This window comes from Oncorhynchus kisutch, unplaced genomic scaffold (assembly GCF_002021735.2).
Source record: "Oncorhynchus kisutch isolate 150728-3 unplaced genomic scaffold, Okis_V2 scaffold925, whole genome shotgun sequence".
Classification (NCBI taxonomy): Eukaryota; Metazoa; Chordata; class Actinopteri; order Salmoniformes; family Salmonidae; genus Oncorhynchus; species Oncorhynchus kisutch.
In genome coordinates, this window is record NW_022262870.1 from 90,949 (window position 1) to 111,261 (window position 20,313).

Below are 20,313 nucleotides of genomic sequence, written 5' to 3' on the forward strand. Positions count from 1 at the left end.
AGGATTTAAATATAATAATCCGGTTATTTTGGAGCAGGATTAAAATATAACAATCAGGTTATTTTGGAGCAGGATTAAAATATAACAATCAGGTTATTTTGGAGCAGGATTAAAATATAACAATCAGGTTATTTTGGAGCAGGATTAAAATATAACAATCTGGTTATTTTGGAGCAGGATTTAAATATAACAATCAGGTTATTTTGGAGCAGGATTAAAATATAACAATCAGGTTATTTTGGAGCAGGATTTAAATATAACAATCAGGTTATTTTGGAGCAGGATTTAAATATAACAATCAGGTTATTTTGGAGCAGGATTTAAATATAATAATCCGGTTATTTTGGAGCAGGATTAAAATATAACAATCAGGTTATTTTGGAGCAGGATTAAAATATAACAATCAGGTTATTTTGGAGCAGGATTTAAATATAACAATCAGGTTATTTTGGAGCAGGATTAAAATATAACAATCAGGTTATTTTGGAGCAGGATTTAAATATAACAATCAGGTTATTTTGGAGCAGGATTTAAATATAACAATCAGGTTATTTTGGAGCAGGATTTACATACAATAATCAGGTTATTTTGGAGCAGGATTAAAATATAACAATCAGGTTATTTTGGAGCAGGATTAAATATAATAATCAGGTTATTTTGGAGCAGGATTAAAATATAATAATCAGGTTATTTTGGAGCAGGATTAAAATATAACAATCAGGTTCTTTTGGAGCAGGGTTTAAATATAACAATCAGGTTATTTTGGAGCAGGATTAAAATATAACAATCAGGTTATTTTGGAGCAGGATTAAAATAGAATAATCCGGTTATTTTGGAGCAGGATTTAAATATAACAATCAGGTTATTTTGGAGCAGGATTTAAATATAATAATCCGGTTATTTTGGAGCAGGATTAAAATATAACAATCAGGTTATTTTGGAGCAGGATTAAAATATAACAATCAGGTTATTTTGGAGCAGGATTAAAATATAACAATCAGGTTATTTTGGAGCAGGATTAAAATATAACAATCTGGTTATTTTGGAGCAGGATTTAAATATAACAATCAGGTTATTTTGGAGCAGGATTAAAATATAACAATCAGGTTATTTTGGAGCAGGATTTAAATATAACAACCAGGTTATTTTGGAGCAGGATTAAAATATAACAATCAGGTTATTTTGGAGCAGGATTTAAATATAATAATCCGGTTATTTTGGAGCAGGATTTAAATATAATAATCCGGTTATTTTGGAGCAGGATTAAAATATAACAATCAGGTTATTTTGGAGCAGGATTTAAATATAGCAATCAGGTTATTTTGGAGCAGGATTTAAATATAATAATCAGGTTATTTTGGAGCAGGATTTAAATATAATAATCAGGTTATTTTGGAGCAGGATTAAAATATAACAATCAGGTTATTTTGGAGCAGGATTTAAATATAACAATCAGGTTATTTTGGAGCAGGATTTAAATATAACAATCAGGTTATTTTGGAGCAGGATTAAAATATAACAATCAGGTTATTTTGGAGCAGGATTTAAATATAACAATCAGGTTATTTTGGAGCAGGATTTAAATATAACAATCAGGTTATTTTGGAGCAGGATTTAAATATAACAATCAGGTTATTTTGGAGCAGGATTTAAATATAACAATCAGGTTATTTTGGAGCAGGATTTAAATATAACAATCAGGTTATTTTGGAGCAGGATTTAAATATAACAATCAGGTTATTTTGGAGCAGGATTTAAATATAATAATCCCGTTACAGTGGAGCAGGATTAAAATATAATAATCAGGTTATTTTGGAGCAGGATTAAAATATAATAATCCGGTTATTTTGGAGCAGGATTGAAATATAATAATCCCGTTACAGTGGAGCAGGATTAAAATATAATAATCTGGTTATTTTGGAGCAGGATTAAAATATAATAATCCGGTTATTTTGGAGCAGGATTAAAATATAATAATCAGGTTATTTTGGAGCAGGATTGAAAGATAATAATCCCGTTACAGTGGAGCAGGATTAAAATATAATAATCTGGTTATTTTGGAGCAGGATTAAAATATAATAATCCGGTTATTTTGGAGCAGGATTAAAATATAATAATCAGGTTATTTTGGAGCAGGATTGAAAGATAATAATCCCGTTACAGTGGAGCAGGATTAAAATATAATAATCAGGTACTTATGATGGAACCTTCCTTTCTTCCATTGAGCATTTTCATCCTTTTGCCATATTCAAAACATTTCTAGAAAGCAACTTCCAGGTTCGAATACATTCCCATCATATACAGAAAGTTTAGAGCACTACAAAATCAAGGGCTCATTATCTTTTCTCCAGTTGCATTCTGGGAGAAGCAGCTCCCGATGAGGTGTTATAGTAAGAATGGAAGATAGCAGTCGTTGGTTTAGCTTTAGTTTCTAGCACCCTTACTAGTTTAGTAAATATTCCCAGGTAGGGCTATAGTACAGTGCCTTGTGAAAGTATTCGGCCCCCTTGAACTTTTCAACCTTTTGCCACATTTCAGGCTTCAAACAAAAATATATAAAACTGTATTTTTTTGTGAAGAATCAACAACAAGTGGGACACAATCATGAGGTGGAACGACATTTATTGGATATTTCAAAGCGCCACCTTTTGCTGCGATTACAGCTGTAAGTCGCTTGGGGTATGTCTCTATCAGCTTTGCACATCGAGAGACTGAAATTTTTTCCCATTCCTCCTTGCAAAACAGCTCGAGCTCAGTGAGGTTGGATGGAGAGCATTTGTGAACAGCAGTTTTCAGTTCTTTCCACAGATTCTCGATTAGATTCAGGTCTGGACTTTGACTTGGCCATTCTAACACCTGGATATGTTTATTTTTGAACCATTCCATTGTAGATTTTGCTTTATGTTTTGGATCATTGTCTTGTTGGAAGACAAATCTCAGTCCCAGTCTCAGGTCTTTTGCAGACTCCATCAGGTTTTCTTCCAGAATGGTCCTGTATTTGGCTCCATCCATAGTCCCATCAATTTTAACCATCTTCCCTGTCCCTGCTGAAGAAAAGCAAGACAAAACCATGATGCTGCCACCACCATGTTTGACAGTGGGGATGTGTGTTCAGGGTGATGAGCTGTGTTGATTTTACGCCAAACATAACATTTTGCATTGTTGCCAAAAAGTTCAATTTTGGTTTCATCTGACCAGAGCACCTTCTTCCACATGTTTGGTGTGTCTCCCAGGTGGCTTGTGGCAAACTTTAAACGACACTTTTTATGGATATCTTTAAGAAATGGCTTTCTTCTTGCCACTCTTCCATAAAGGCCAGATTTGTGCAATATACGACTGATTGTTGTCCTATGGACAGAGTCTACCACCTCAGCTGTAGATCTCTGCAGTTCATCCAGAGTGATCATGGGCCTCTTGGCTGCATCTCTGATCAGTCTTCTCCTTGTATGAGCTGAAAGTTTAGAGGGACGGCCAGGTCTTGGTAGATTTGCAGTGGTCTAATACTCCTTCCATTTCAATATTATCGCTTGCACAGTGCTCCTTGGGATGTTAAAAGCTTGGGAAATCTTTTTGTATCCAAATCCGGCTTTAAACTTCTTCACAACAGTATCTCGGACCTGCCTGGTGTGTTCCTTCTTCTTCATGATGCTCTCTGCGCTTTTAACGGACCTCTGAGACTATCACAGTGCAGGTGCATTTATACGGAGACTTGATTACACACAGGTGGATTGTATTTATCATCATTAGTCATTTAGGTCAACATTGGATCATTCAGAGATCCTCACTGAACTTCTGGAGAGAGTTTGCTGCACTGAAAGTAAAGGGGCTGAATAATTTTGCACACCCAATTTTTCAGTTTTTGATTTGTAATTTTTTTTTGAAATATCCAATAAATGTTGTTCCACTTCATGATTGTGTCCCACTTGTTGTTGATTCTTCACAAAAAAATACAGTTTTATATCTTTTTGTTTGAAACCTGAAATGTGGCAAAAGGTCGCAAAGTTCAAGGGGGCCGAATACTTTCGCAAGGCACTGTATATATTAATCCACAAGCCCAATGCATCTGCAGCATCTAACACCACATTCCTCATTAACCCCTAGCTCCTACCACTGTCTAGGCACATCTAACACCACATTCCTGATTAACCCCTAGCTCCTACCACCTGTCTAGGCACATCTAACACCACATTCATCATTAACCCCTAGCTCCTACCACCTGTCTAGGCACATCTCAGATCTCATCCTCATTAACCCCTAGCTCCTACCACCATCTAGGCACATATCAGATCTCATCCTCATTAACCACTAGCTGCTACCACTGTCTAGGCATGTTTCAGATCTCATCCTCAAAACCTCTAGCTCCTACCACCATCTAGGCACATTTCAGATCTCATCCTTATTAACCCCTAGCTCCTACCACCGTCTAGGCACATATCAGATCTCATCCTCATTAACCCCTAGCTGCTACCACTGTCTAGGCATGTTTCAGATCTCATCCTCAAAACCTCTAGCTCCTACCACCATCTAGGCACATTTCAGATTTCATCCTCATTAACCCCTAGCTCCTACTACCGTCTAGGCACATCTCAGATTGGTGGATTTGGGATTGATCATGATCGGTGATATTAAAGAAGCAGTTTGAGAGGAAGCAGCTGAAGCCATTCAGTGAGGCAGTGGCGTGCTTGAGAAAGTACTGTAGCTATAACAAATACACATACTAGACTATAGGTATACAGTACCAATATGCATACCGCACTATGGATACACAATACTAATACACATAGTATACTATGGATATACAGTACTAATATACAGTACATAGTAGACTATGGATATACAGTACTGATACACATAGTAGACTATGGATATACAGTACTGATACACATAGTAGACTATGGATATACAGTACTGATACACATAGTAGACTATGGATATACAGTACTAATATACAGTACATAGTAGACTATGGATATACAGTACTAATATACAGTACATAGTAGACTATTGATATACAGTACTAATATACAGTACATAGTAGACTATGGATATACAGTACTAATATACAGTACATAGTAGACTATTGATATACAGTACTAATATACAGTACATAGTAGACTATGCATATACAGTACGTAGACCAGGGGTGTCAAACAAATTTTGCCCTGTGGGCCATGTTCAGTACCCCCCCCCCCCCCCCAGTACTCAAACCACTCCCATGAATCAGCTCACAGGGGATCCAGTATGTTTGACACCTCTGATGTAGACGATAGAAGTATGCTTTCTTCATGGAGGGCAGTTATGAAGAGGAGGCACCTCCAGTAGCTCAACAGTTAACATTAGTGCCTCAGGGGTTTGAGGTGGAGATGGGGGGGGGGGGGACACTATCAGGAGGGACTATATACTATATTAGTAGGTCTCATCTATGTCTACCTGGGGGACAGGTGTGGTTGCACGGGGGAAGGATGAATGAATAAGCTACGCCACATACCTTCCTCCTCTACAACCTCAGGCTCAGGCTCAGGCTCGGGTTCTGCCTCCTCCTCTACCTCCTCTTCCTCTACCTCCTCCTCTGGGGCTGCCTCGGGGGCTACCTCTACTTCTACTACCTCTTCTTGGGACACGCAGCAGAGCACCCAGCATGCAGTGGGAAACCAGGGGGAGGAAGGGTTTCGGAGAGAGGTTAGATATTTGTTGATGAACGCGTATAAGGAGGAGGAGGAGAGAGAATCTGGTTAGGGTTGTAGGATGAAATGAGATTACTTCAGTTTTAAGAAGGAGGGATGAGAGAAGAGAGGAGAGGACAGTACTGTCCTGCTGGAGTGTGTGCAGTGAGCAGTGTTGCTGAGAAGAACAGAAAGAGAGGAATGAGAGAAGAGAGGAAAGAGGAATGAGAGAAGAGTGGAAAGAGGAATGGAAAAAGATGGGTAGATGGCGTTAATAAGATGAAGTGAAATGATACGTTATGAATGATTGATGGTTTTCTGCATACCGGAGATACCTGAGTTTGAAAACGTGTCACATGACCCCAAAAAAACATTTTTCATAATTTTTTACGTTTTCTCTAATCACTAAAAAGTCACAAAGTTAAAACAGTCACCCTTAAGAAGTGTTTGACAAGCCGTTTGATAAATCAAACGTGATTAAGCGCAGATAAAACAAACGTAATGATGATAAATGATAAGCAAGCAGGGATTTTGTGAGTTTTTTTAAAAATTATATATTTTTTTACAAACGCTTGATCAACAATGACAGACTTTATTATCTAGGGAATTCAGTTGATCACCAGACAAACAAAGCAATAAGTATTTCAATTCCACCTGATGAACTGGTACACAGGGAAGGCTGTACGGGTATCATTATGTGTGGCTGCATACTGTCATGTCATTGTGGTTGCTAAGTTACGAAAGAGAAGCAGAGCGCACCACTGAAGGTCTGAGTCCATGTTCAATCTTTGCTTCGTTGTGTGAAAACAGACACGAATCAAATCAAATGTTATTGGTCACATACACATTGTTAGTAGATGTTAATGGTCACATACACATGGTTAGCAGATGTTATTGGTCACATACACATGCTTAGCAGATGTTATTGGTCACATACACATGGTTAGCAGATGTTAATGCGAGTGTAGCGAAATGCTTGTGCTTCTAGTTCCGACAGTGCAGTAATATCTAACAAGTCATCTAACAATTCCCCAACAACTACCTAATACACACACATCTAAAGGGGTGAATGACATATATACAGATATATATATGTATATGGAAGAGTGATGGCTGTGCGGCATAGGCAAGATGCAATAGATGGTATAAAATACAGTATATGCATATGAGATGAGTAATGTTGTGTGAATCTGACTTCATACAAAGCTTTCCAGTGCAGATGTTTCTGAGCTCCACATTACAGATATATGAAGGGAAGCCAAAGCGGATGTTAATTAGTCATAAAATATCCAGTCACACAAATAATCTGTTAAAAAGACTCGCAAAGCAGGCGTTGTCAAACACATTTCAGATTAAGGGTAAGAGTCGACAAATTAGTAAGAGTGGAAACGCCATGGAAACCGAATTGTCTGTTGTTGTTGTTGTTTTTTTTACCTTCCTCGTCTTCAGTTTCCGCAAAAGAAATATGGTGAAACAAAAAACACATGTCATTTATCAGATCATAAATTGGTCCAATCCTTGACCTGAGACGTGGCTCTATAGGAGACATTTATCAGATCATAAATTGGTCCAATCCTTGACCTGAGACGTGGCTCTATAGGAGACATTTCTTAGTCCATAAATTGGTCCAATCCTTGACCTGAGACATGGCTCTATAGGAGACATTTCTTAGTTCATAAATTGGTCCAATCCTTGCCCTGAGACATTGCTCTATAGGAGACATTTCTTAGTTCATAAATTGGTCCAATCCTTGACCTGAGACATTGCTCTATAGGAGACATTTATCAGATCATAAATTGGTCCAATCCTTGACCTGAGACGTGGCTCTATAGGAGACATTTATCAGATCATAAATTGGTCCAATCCTTGACCTGAGACATTGCTCTATAGGAGACATTTATCAGATCATAAATTGGTCCAATCCTTGCCCTGAGACATTGCTCTATAGGAGACATTTCTTAGTTCATAAATTGGTCCAATCCTTGCCCTGAGACATTGCTCTATAGGAGACGTTTCTTAGTTCATAAATTGGTCCAATCCTTGCCCTGAGACATTGCTCTATAGGAGACATTTCTTAGTTCATAAATTGGTCCAATCCTTGACTTGAGACATGGCTCTATAGGAGTCTATAGCCTTGTCCCAGGTCAAGTCAGAATCATGCTGATCATACATACTATATAATATCCTCCATGACTGCATAAATTACACTCTATTTGTGAGTTTGACAAAAAACATTTATTCAAACCCATGCGTATATAATTTGCATTCTCTGAATAATAACACATCATCACTTGAAGGCTCATCTAGGGTTGTATCCAGTCTAGGAGGACAGGACAGTATCCCATCATCTAGGGCTGTATCCAGTCTAGGAGGACAGGACAGTATCCCATCATCTAGGGTTGTGTCCAGTCTAGGAGGACACAACAGTATACCAACATCTAGGGCTGTGTCCAGTCTAGGAGGACAGTATACCATCATCTAGGGCTGTATCCAGTCTAGGAGGACTGTATTCCATCATCTAGGGCTGTGTCCAGTCTAGGAGGACAGTATACCATCATCTAGGGCTGGGTCCAGCCTAGGAGGACTGTATCCCATCATCTAGGGCTGTGTCCTGTCTAGGAGGACAGTATACCATCTACTAGGGCTGTGTCCAGTCTAGGAGGACAGTATACCATCATCTAGGGCTGTGTCCTGTCTAGGAGGACAGTATACCATCATCTAGGGCTGTGTCCAGTCTAGGAGGACAGGATAGTATACCATCATCTAGGGCTGTATCCAGTCTAGGAGGACAGTATACCATCATCTAGGGTTGTATCCAGTCTAGGAGGACAGTATACGATCTACTAGGGCTGTGTCCAGTCTAGGAGGACAGGACAGTATACCATCATCTAGGGCTGTGTCCTGTCTAGGAGGACAGTATACCATCATCTAGGGCTGTGTCCTGTCTAGGAGGACAGGACAGTATACCATCATCTAGGGCTGTATCCAGTCTAGGAGGACAGTATCCCATCATCTAGGGCTGTGTCCTGTCTAGGAGGACAGGACAGTATACCATCATCTAGGGCTGTGTCCAGTCTAGGAGGACAGGACAGTATACCATCATCTAGGGCTGTGTCCTGTCTAGGAGGACAGTATACCATCATCTAGGCCTGTGTCCAGTCTAGGAGGACAGTATACCATCTACTAGGCCTGGGTCCAGTCTAGGAGGACAGGATACCATCTACTAGGGCTGTATCCAGTCTAGGAGGACAGGACAGTATACCATCATCTAGGGCTGGGTCCATTCTAGGAGGACAGTATACCATCTACTAGGGCTGTATCCAGTCTAGGAGGACAGGACAGTATACCATCATCTAGGGCTGGGTCCAGTCTAGGAGGACAGTATACCATCATCTAGGGCTGGGTCCAGTCTAGGAGGACAGTATACCATCATCTAGGGCTGGGTCCAGTCTAGGAGGACAGTATACCATCATCTAGGGCTGGGTTCAGTCTAGGAGGACAGTATACCATCTACTAGGGCTGTGTCCAGTCTAGGAGGACAGTATACCAACATCTAGGGCTGTGTCCTGTCTAGGAGGACAGTATACCATCATCTAGGGCTGTGTCCTGTCTAGGAGGACAGTATACCATCATCTAGGGCTGTGTCCTGTCTAGGAGGACAGTATACCATCATCTAGGGCTGGGTCCAGTCTAGGAGGACGGAACACAGCACATGATGTTGACATACTTTCAGGATTAATGACAAAATGGCAAAAGATAATTGTCAGAAATAAATGCTGAGCTCAATGGGCCTTCAAAGGTAAAAGACAATTTGCCAGAATGAATGGGCCTGTATTGCGGACCCCATTGCCTGACAATATGTACCTGAAACTCAAATCTAATGATATCATCTTTGATATTAACATTATCTTTCACTGAGTGAAGCCAAACCTGTGCAGAAATAGACAGACTTCAACCCTTTTAGAAGGTTAGAAGAAACATTGAATTATTATCACAACTGCTGATACACAGTGTAAAAGAGTTCAGGCTTAATTAACAACGGTATTTATTGATTATAAAGTAAACACAGAGTTGAGGACAGACGGGTGGAGAATGGACACCATCTGTCTGTTCTTCGGGAACCCAGTTGGGGGAGACACAGCTCTAAGAATAGAGGATGCTGTTGTACAGAAGGCCTCAACTCCACCTTGTTTCATTACATGTGAAGATACGTATCACTGATCATTAAAGTAAAGAGTAGAGTCTTTCATTTATGAACATTTGAACATCTTGGCCATGTTCTGTTATAATCTCCACCCGGCACAGCCAGAAGAGGACTGGCCACCCCTCAGAGCCTGGTTCCTCTCTAGGTTTCTAATCTCCACCCTGCACAGACAGAAGAGGAGGGGCCACCCCTCAGAGCCTGGTTCCTCTGGTCTACCCAGTATAGCCAGAAGAGGACTGGCCACCCCACATAGCCTGGTTCCTCTCTAGGTTTCTTCCTAGGTTTTGGCCTTTCTAGGGAGTTTTTCCTAGCCACCGTGCTTCTACACCTGCATTGCTTGCTGTTTGGGGTTTTAGGCTGGGTTTCTGTACAGCACTTTGAGATATCAGCTGATGTACGAAGGGCTATATAAATACATTTGATTTGATTTGATTTCAAAGTAATATTGTTAATTTTTCACTTACCCTCGATCTGATCACTGAAAAATAACAACAGTATACAGTTAACATCAATAGGCTCATTTAACGTAGTGTTATAAGTCCAACTGCTCTCTTCAGTAATAGAAATCGCCATTCCTACCTGCATTAATTAACTAAAACTTTAATGTCACCACCAATAAACCTCATGCGTATCCTGTTTCACTCCAACTGCAGTGATTTACTAACAAGATACTCAGTGGTCAGGTTGTAAATGTCTCAGTCCCACTGATAGCACCAAAACGTAATACATTTAGTTAGTTGTAAACTATTTGGTAGCTAATGAACCTAACAAGGAAATTAAATCCTCAATCATAAAATAAATGAAACTAAATTAAAATGAAAGGAATAAAATGAATGATAAAATGGGAATACTTACACTTCCTCAGTGTCAGACATGGTGACAGTGGATTTACACCTGGAAGAAAAGGAGGTTTCTTTATTTAAATGTGTTGTTTTATTGTAGGATGTTTCCCCCCCCTTTCATCTGAAGGAGGATACCTGGGTAATACAAGGGAAGGGGGATACCTGGGTAATACAAGGGAAGGGGGATACCTGGGTAATACAAGGGAAGGGGGGGATACCTGGGTAATACAAGGGAAGGAGAATACCTGGGTAATACAAGGGAAGGAGAATACCTGGGTAATACAAGGGAAGGAGAATACCTGGGTAATACAAGGGAAGGGGGGATACCTGGGTAATACAAGGGAAGGGGGATACCTGGGTAATACAAGGGAAGGAGAATACCTGGGTAATACAAGGGAAGGAGAATACCTGGGTAATACAAGGGAAGGGGGGATACCTGGGTAATACAAGGGAAGGGGGATACCTGGGTAATACAAGGGAAGGGGGATACCTGGGTAATACAAGGGAAGGAGAATACCTGGGTAATACAAGGGAAGGGGGATACCTGGGTAATACAAGGGAAAGGGGGATACCTGGGTAATACAAGGGAAAGGGGGATACCTGGGTAATAGAAGGGAAGGGGGATACCTGGGTAATACAAGGGAAGGGGGATACCTGGGTAATACAAGGGAAAGGGGATACCTGGGTAATACAAGGGAAGGGGGATACCTGGGTAATACAAGGGAAGGGGGATACCTGGGTAATACAAGGGAAGGGGGATACCTGGGTAATACAAGGGAAGGGGGATACCTGGGTAATACAAGGGAAGGGGGATACCTGGGTAATACAAGGGAAGGGGGATACCTGGGTAATACAAGGGAAGGGGGATACCTGGGTAATACAAGGGAAGGGGGATACCTGGGTAATACAGGGGAAGGGGGATACCTGGGTAATACAAGGGAAAGGGGATACCTGGGTAATACAAGGGAAAGGGGATACCTGGGTAATACAAGGGAAGGGGGATACCTGGGTAATACAAGGGAAGGGGGATACCTGGGTAATAAAAGGGAAGGGGGATACCTGGGTAATAAAAGGGAAGGGGGATACCTGGGTAATACAAGGGAAAGGGGGATACCTGGGTAATACAAGGGAAGGGGGATACCTGGGTAATACAAGGGAAGGGGGATACCTGGGTAATATAAGGGAAGGGGGATACCTGGGTAATACAAGGGAAGGGGGATACCTGGGTAATACAAGGGAAGGGGGATACCTGAGTAATACAAGGGAAGGGGGATACCTGAGTAATAAAAGGGAAGGGGGATACCTGGGTAATACAAGGGAAGGGGGATACCTGGGTAATATAAGGGAAGGGGGATACCTGGGTAATACAAGGGAAAGGGGGATACCTGGGTAATACAAGGGAAGGGGGATACCTGGGTAATACAAGGGAAGGGGGATACCTGGGTAATACAAGGGAAGGGGGATACCTGGGTAATACAAGGGAAAGGGGGATACCTGGGTAATATAAGGGAAAGGGGGATACCTGGGTAATACAAGGGAAAGGGGGATACCTGGGTAATACAAGGGAAAGGGGGATACCTGGGTAATACAAGGGAAAGGGGGATACCTGGGTAATACAAGGGAAGGGGGATACCTGGGTAATACAAGGGAAAGGGGGATACCTGGGTAATACAAGGGAAAGGGGGATACCTGGGTAATACAAGGGAAAGGGGGATACCTGGGTAATACAAGGGAAAGGGGGATACCTGGGTAATACAAGGGAAAGGGGGATACCTGGGTAATACAAGGGAAAGGGGGATACCTAGTCAGTTGGAAAGGGGGATACCTGGGTAATATAAGGGAAAGGGGGATACCTGGGTAATACAAGGGAAAGGGGGATACCTAGTCAGTTGGAAAGGGGGATACCTGGGTAATATAAGGGAAAGGGGGATACCTGGGTAATACAAGGGAAAGGGGGATACCTGGGTAATACAAGGGAAAGGGGGATACCTGGGTAATACAAGGGAAAGGGGGATACCTAGTCAGTTGGAAAGGGGGATACCTGGGTAATACAAGGGAAAGGGGGATACCTGGGTAATATAAGGGAAAGGGGGATACCTAGTCAGTTGGAAAGGGGGATACCTGGGTAATACAAGGGAAAGGGGGATACCTGGGTAATACAAGGGAAAGGGGGATACCTAGTCAGTTGGAAAGGGGGATACCTGGGTAATACAAGGGAAAGGGGGATACCTGGATAATACAAGGGAAAGGGGGATACCTGGGTAATACCTGGGAAAGGGGGATACCTGGGTAATATAAGGGAAAGGGGGATACCTGGGTAATATAAGGGAAAGGGGGATACCTAGTCAGTTGGAAAGGGGGGGATACCTAGTCAGTTGGAAAGGGGGATACCTAGTCAGTTGGAAAGGGGGATACCTAGTCAGTTGGAAAGGGGGGTACCTAGTCAGTTGGAAAGGGGGATACCTAGTCAGTTGGAAAGGGGGATACCTAGTCAGTTGGAAAGGGGGGGATACCTAGTCAGTTGGAAAGGGGGATACCTAGTCAGTTGGAAAGGGGGGGATACCTAGTCAGTTGGAAAGGGGGGGATACCTAGTCAGTTGGAAAGGGGGATACCTAGTCAGTTGGAAAGGGGGGGATACCTAGTCAGTTGGAAAGGGGGATACCTAGTCAGTTGGAAAGGGGGGGATACCTAGTCAGTTGGAAAGGGGGATACCTAGTCAGTTGGAAAGGGGGGGATACCTAGTCAGTTGGAAAGGGGGGGATACCTAGTCAGTTGGAAAGGGGGATACCTAGTCAGTTGGAAAGGGGGGGATACCTGGGTAATACAAGGAAAGGGGGGGATACCTGGGTAATACAAGGGAAAGGGGGATACCTGGGTAATACAAGGGAAAGGGGGATACCTGGGTAATACAAGGGAAAGGGGGATACCTAGTCAGTTGGAAAGGGGGATACCTAGTCAGTTGGAAAGGGGGATACCTAGTCAGTTGGAAAGGGGGATACCTAGTCAGTTGGAAAGGGGGATACCTAGTCAGTTGGAAAGGGGGATACCTGGTCAGTTGGAAAGGGGGATACCTAGTCAGTTGTCCAACTGAATGTATTCAACTGAAATGTGTCTTCCACATTTAACCCAACCCCTCTGAATCAGAGAGGTGCAGGGAGGGGGGGCTGCCTTAACCGACACACTGCTGAGGTAAATTATATCCTCTTCATTCACATCCTTCCAACATCTTTTGACATCATTTGTAGGTTAAAACTTTCCTAAGGTGCACTGAAAGGACATCTTAGTGTCATGTAGTACACACAACTAGCTAACACTTCTCCTCATCCTCATTCATGTCTTTGAAGCCCTCGGCTGTACAGGACGTGGAAGAACTCTCATTTCTAATCCTTCGGATATATATATAAAGTGTCCTAAGAGGGTTCTTTCACACCTAGTGGTCCAAGACAGCTGCAGATGTCCTTCAGGCTTAGTCCTTTAGGATCTTATTACCCAGACTCAGCTGAGACCTTCTCTGTCCACATAGCTCCCAAATCCACCCTCTCCTCTTCTCCATATCTGGGCATCGTAGTCATTCATCACAACAAAGAAGGAATAAGTGATGATGGTAAGGAGAAGTCTGAGGATCCTTCCTGATTGCCTGGGTTTGACAAGACCATTCGGTTGACCCTTTGTGGTTCGTTTGGTTGTGATATTAAAGACTGGTTGACGATGACGACGAGCCTCCACCAGACTAACACTTAAACTATATAAAAACATTTGGTTGAAAATCTATGTGTGTGTGTGTGTGTGTGTGTGTGTGTATATGTGTGTGTGTGTGTGTGTGTGTGTGTGTGTGTGTGTGTGTGTGTGTGTGTGTGTGTGTGTGTGTGTGTGTGTGTGTGTGTGTGTGTGTGTATATGTGTGTGTGTGTGTGTGCCCATTTGAAGATTTCCTTGGGTTTGCGCCCCATGGACCTCCCGATCAAGGCCGGCTGTGACAGAGCCTGGGCTCGAACCCAGAGTCTCTGGCGGCACAGCCTTAGACCACTACGCCACCCGGGAGGCCCCAAGGGATGTAACCTTTGATCCATAACCCTCAGTCTAGAACACTCAGAGCAGCTGTTTGAACCTGATAGAAAACACTGTACTGCTCTGTAGCAATGGTGACCTGTCTAAACGGACTATCGCCCCGTAGCACTCACATCTGGAATCATGAAATGCTTTGAAAAAGGCTTTTTGCTTGGCTCACGTCAACATCATCATCATCCCAGACACCCTTGGACCCACTCCAATTCGCATACCGCCCCCCCCAAACAGATCCACAGACGACTCGATCTCTATTGCCCTCCACACTGCCTTCTACCATCTGAACAAGAGGAACACATATGTGATAACGCTGTTCATTGACTGCAGATCAACGTTCAACACTGTAGTGTCCTCCAAGCTCATCACACTAAGCTAAGGACCCACTTCTTGACACCCCCCCCCCGCCCCCCCCCCCCACCCTCAACTTGGGAACCCATCAGGGATGCGTGCTTAGTCCCCTCCTGTACTCCCTGTTCACCCACAACTGCGTGGCTGCACACGACTCCAACACCATCGTTAAGTTTGATGACGACACAACGGTGGTAGGCCTGATCACCGACGACGATGAGACAACCTTTAGGGAGGAGGTGAGTGACCTGGTAGTGTTTCAGGACAACAGCCTCTCCCTCTACGTCAGCAAGGCAAAGGAGCTGATCGTGGACTATGGGAAACTTAGGGCCGAGCCACGCCCTCATACACATCGACGGGAATGTAGTGGAACGGGTTGAAAGCTACAAGTTCCTCTGTGTCCACGTCACTAAGCATCATGGACCCCACAGACCAACACAGTCGTTAAGAGGACACGACAACGCCTCTTCCCCCTCAGGAGGCTGAAATTATCTATTTTCTCTTTCGGTCAATTTAAACCATTTAAAGTTGTCTAATGAAAATTGTTGTCTTAAAAATGATATGCTACCAAACTCCAAACAGAAGAAACTGAACTATTTCAGTGTTTCAGACTGTTTACAGTGGTGCACGTAAACTTAGAGAGTAAACTTAGAGATGTTTCAAATGTTTTGCAATTGTGAGACGTGTCCCACAGTCCAACATCCGGGCTCAGATGCCCCCAGCAGTCTGGCTGGAGCAGCTTAGATTACAACCAGCAGTTAGTACCGGTTCCATACGTTAGTAGTCTATAGATTCTCCTATGGTAAATCTACTGTGACAGTAGGAGAGACCACTTCCTATTCCTAGACTCCAGGTCTATACGTTAGTAGGCTATAGATTCTCCTATGGTAAATCTACTGTGACAGTAGGAGAGACCACTTCCTCTTCCTAGACTCCAGTTCTATACATTAGTAGGCTATAGATTCTCCTATGGTAAATCTACTGTGACAGTAGGAGAGACCACTTCCTCTTCCTAGACTCCAGTTCTATACATTAGTAGGCTATAGATTCTCCTATGGTAAATCTACTGTGACAGTAGGAGAGACCGCTTCTTCTTCCTAGACTCCAGTTCTATATGTTAGTAGGCTATAGATTCTCCTATGGTAAATCTACTGTGACAGTAGGAGAGACCGCTTCTTCTTCCTGGACTCGTAAATCACTGTGTCTTTATCCATCTCTGTCTGTCTCAGTGGCACGTACCTGCCCAGGAATATTAACAAACCCTCTATAATAAACACAGGAAACAATCACTCTTAAACGGTTAAATGTTGTGTTTCTCCAACCCTTTGTCTTTCTATCTATCTTTCTTTCTTACCTCAGAAAAGTTGAAAGAAGTGAGACTCCTTGGCGACGGATGGGGAGACTGGCTGTAACTCTTCTCATCAAATAAGTCCTTGTGTTATAGTGATATTTGATCTTGTCAAGCTGCTCATTGGCTGGGGTCTGACAGTGTGAGGTAGGGGAGTCGAGGGGGGCCTGCGGCATCTTAACACCCTCAATAAGGAGATGGACGAAGGTGGGGAGTTGGGGGGGGGGGGTAAGGAGGGATAAGAGAAGGAGTGGGGTTCTGGTTGTGGAAAAGAAGCAGCTGAGATGCTATATGTATATCTATATTTGTCGTGAGCAGCAGCAGAACTGATAGAGTGAGTAATGGGGATCCCAGTGGGCAGAACCTGCTGGAGTCTGGAGGGTTATACATCAGTGGCTTGGAACGCGGACAATGTCCCCCTGTGTGTTCTACCAGCAAGAATACACACTGTCAGTCAGTCATTCTGTCAGTTAGTCAGTCATTCTGTCAGTCTGTCTGTCAGTCTGTCTGTCAGTCAGTCTGCCAGTCAGTCAGTCTGCCAGTCAGTCTCAGTCAGTCAGTCTGCCAGTCAGTCAGTCAGTCAGTCAGTCTGCCAGTCAGTCAGTGTGTCAGCCAATCAGTCAGTCAGTCAGTCTGTCAGTCAGTCAGTCAGTCAGTCAGTCTGCCAGTCAGTCAGTCAGTCAGTCTGCCAGTCAGTCAGTCAGTCAGTCTGCCAGTCAGTCAGTCAGTCAGTCAGTCAGTCAGCCAATCAGTCAGTCAGCCAATCAGTCAGTCAGTCTGTCAGTCAGTCAGTCTGCCAGTCAGTCAGTCTGCCAGTCAGTCAGTCTGCCAGTCAGTCAGCCAATCAGTCAGTCAGTCAGTCTGTCAGTCAGTCAGTCAGTCTGCCAGTCAGTCTCAGTCAGTCAGTCTGCCAGTCAGTCAGTCAGTCTGCCAGTCAGTCAGTGTGTCAGCCAATCAGTCAGTCAGTCAGTCTGTCAGTCAGTCAGTCAGTCAGTCAGTCAGTCAGTCTGCCAGTCAGTCAGTCTGCCAGTCAGTCAGTCAGTCTGCCAGTCAGTCAGTCAGTCAGCCAATCAGTCAGTCAGCCAATCAGTCAGTCAGTCTGTCAGTCAGTCAGTCAGTCTGCCAGTCAGTCTGCCAGTCAGTCAGTCTGCCAGTCAGTCAGTCTGCCAGTCAGTCAGCCAATCAGTCAGTCAGTCTGTCAGTCAGCCAGTCAGTCTGCCAGTCAGTCAGTCAGTCAGTCAGTCAGTCAGTCATTACTGAGTCCAGTCATGGGATGGCAGAGGAGAGGACGGTGTACTTTACAGACTACAAACCAGTCAGTTATTATGTTACATCTTCTAGTATTTTGATCAAGGTATTAGATATACTGTACCTGTAGTATTCTGTGTACTTCATGTCTTCCAGACGTTATAATATCAGGTATTGGATATACTGTATCTGTAGTATTCTGTGTACTTCATGTCTTCCAGACGTTATAATATCAGGTATTAGATATACTGTACCTGTAGTATTCTGTGTACTTCATGTCTTCCAGACGCTATAATATCAGGTATTGGATATACTGTACCTGTAGTGTTCTGTGTACTTCATGTCTTCCAGACGCTATAATATCAGGTATTGGATGTTTTGGGAGGCATTGTGATGAAATTATGTGTGCTTTGACAACTTTATTCATTTCTGTGTAACTTATCTTCTGACATATTTTATATATTTATACTGTGTCTACATGCATGGTTAAAAAAATTGTGTATATATTTTCTTATTAATTTGTACCTGTATGTTGGTAACCCCGATTTGCATATGTATACATATTCATGTTACATAATTTACATATTCATGTTCATGTGATGTGTTTTTTCATATTCATTTGTATTTGTTTACCTGTTTACATGACAGGGCACCTGCATAGTACTCAACTATGCTGCTGCACCCTTTCACTAAGTTGATCACGGCCTCAGAGAGAAGAGGACACACCCACTGACATGCCGGCCTATCATATGGAACTCCCTCCTTCCTCTCTACACAACACCACACCCACCGACATGCCGGCCTATTATATGAAACTCCCTCCTTCCTCTCTACACAACACCACACCCACCGACATGCCGGCCTATCCTATGTCTGCCTCTAGGGGTTGTTGTGTAGGAGCAGCAGAACAGGAGCAGGAACAGGAGCAGCAGAGCAGGAGCAGGGGAAGGAACAGGAACAGGAACAGGAACAGGAACAGGAGCAAGAACAGGAGCAGGAGAAGGAACAGGAACAGGAACAGGAACAGGAGCAGGAGCAGGAACAGGAACAGGAACAGGAACAGGAACAGGAACAGGAACAGGAACAGGAGCAGGAACAGGAACAGGAGCAGGAGCAGGAACAGGAACAGGAACAGGAACAGGAACAGGAGCAGGAGCAGGAACAGGAGCAGGAACAGGAACAGGAGAAAGAACAGGAGCAGGAGCAGGAGCAGGAGCAGGAGCAGGAGCAGGAGCAGGAGCAGGAGCAGGAGCAGAGCAGGAGCAGGAGCAGGAGCAGGAACAGGAGCAGGAGAGGGAGCGGGAACGGGAACGGGAGCGGGAGCGGGAGCGGGAGCGGGACGGGAGCGGGAGCAGGAACAGGAACAGGAACAGGAGCAGGAGCAGGAGCAGGAGCAGGAGCAGGAGCAGGAGCAGGAGCAGGAACAGGAACAGGAACAGGAGCAGGGACAGGAACAGGAGCAGCAGAACAGGAGCAGGAGAAGGAACAGGAGCAGCAGAGCAGGAGCAGGAGAAGGAGCAGGAACAGGAGCAGGAGCAGGAACAGGAACAGGAACAGTAGCAGGATCAGGAGCAGGAGCAGGAGCAGGAGCAGGAGCAGGAGCAGGAGCAGGAGCAGGAGCAGGAACAGGAACAGGAACAGGAATATGAGCAGGAACAGGAACAGGAATATGAGCAGGAACAGGAACAGGAGCAGGAGCAGGAGCAGGAACAGTCCAGATCAGGTCATACTCAGAGTAGATCAGCAGGTTCTTTCTGCAGGGCGTGGCCTGGTAATATATCTCAGGTGGTTGTGGAAACCCCCTGCCTCCCTGGGTACAGACAGCTCTGTGGTTGTGGAAACCCCCTGCCTCCCTGGGTACAGACAGCTCTGTGGTTGTGGAAACTCCCTGCCTCCCTGGGTACAGACAGCTCTGTGGTTGTGGAAACTCCCTGCCTCCCTGGGTACAGACAGCTCTGTGGGTTGTGGAAACTCCCTGCCTCCCTGGGTACAGGTAGCTCTGTGGTTGTGGAAACCCCCTGCCTCCCTGAGTACAGACAGCTCTGTGGTTGTGGAAACACCCTGTCTTCCTCGGTAACAGGTAGCTCTGTAGCTGTCATGGTCCTGCCTCGGTACAGGTAGCTCTGTAGCTGTCATGGTCCTGCCTTGGTACAGGTAGCTCTGAAGCTGTCATGGTCCTGCCTCGGTACAGGTAGCTCTGTAGCTGTCATGGTCCTGCCTCGGTACAGGTAGCTCTGTAGCTGTCATGGTCCTGCCTCGGTACAGGTAGCTCTGCAGCTGTCATGGTCCTGCCTCGGTACAGGTAGCTCTGTAGCTGTCATGGTCCTGCCTCGGTACAGGTAGCTATGTAGCTGTCATGGTCCTGCCTCGGTAACAGGTAGCTCTGTAGCTGTCATGGTCCTGCCTCGGTACAGGTAGCTCTGTAGCTGTCATGGTCCTTCCTTGGTAAAGGTAGCTCTGTAGCTGTCATGGTCCTGCTCGGTACAGGTAGCTCTGTAGCTGTCATGGTCCTGCCTCGGTACAGATAGATCTGTAGCTGTCATGGTCCTGCCACGGTGCTGCGCTGGCTGCAGTTCTGCTGTCACAGTGGAACAG

At 44.2% G+C, this 20,313-nt stretch overlaps 1 protein-coding gene across 12 annotated transcripts in view; it reads right to left on the reverse strand.

Annotated features, from left to right (window-relative positions):
- The window catches only part of LOC109876386 (troponin T, fast skeletal muscle isoforms), a 33,642-nt gene extending 16,981 nt beyond the window's left edge, over positions 1-16,661 (reverse strand). For 3 of the 12 annotated variants that reach the window (XM_031817051.1, XM_031817050.1, XM_031817046.1), the window contains exons 1-5: positions 16,477-16,661; positions 10,723-10,761; positions 10,332-10,345; positions 7,098-7,106; positions 5,489-5,611 (exon numbers count right to left, since the gene is read on the reverse strand). In XM_031817051.1, coding sequence (XP_031672911.1) covers positions 5,489-5,611; positions 7,098-7,106; positions 10,332-10,345; positions 10,723-10,761; positions 16,477-16,646 — 355 coding nt within the window. In that variant the 5' untranslated portion in view covers positions 16,647-16,661. The remainder of the gene's footprint in view (positions 1-5,488; positions 5,612-7,097; positions 7,107-10,331; positions 10,346-10,722; positions 10,762-16,476) is intronic. The other 9 variants (XM_031817056.1, XM_031817054.1, XM_031817052.1 and 6 more) reach the window with 5 other exon arrangements.
- Positions 16,662-20,313: the final 3,652 nt, after the last annotated feature.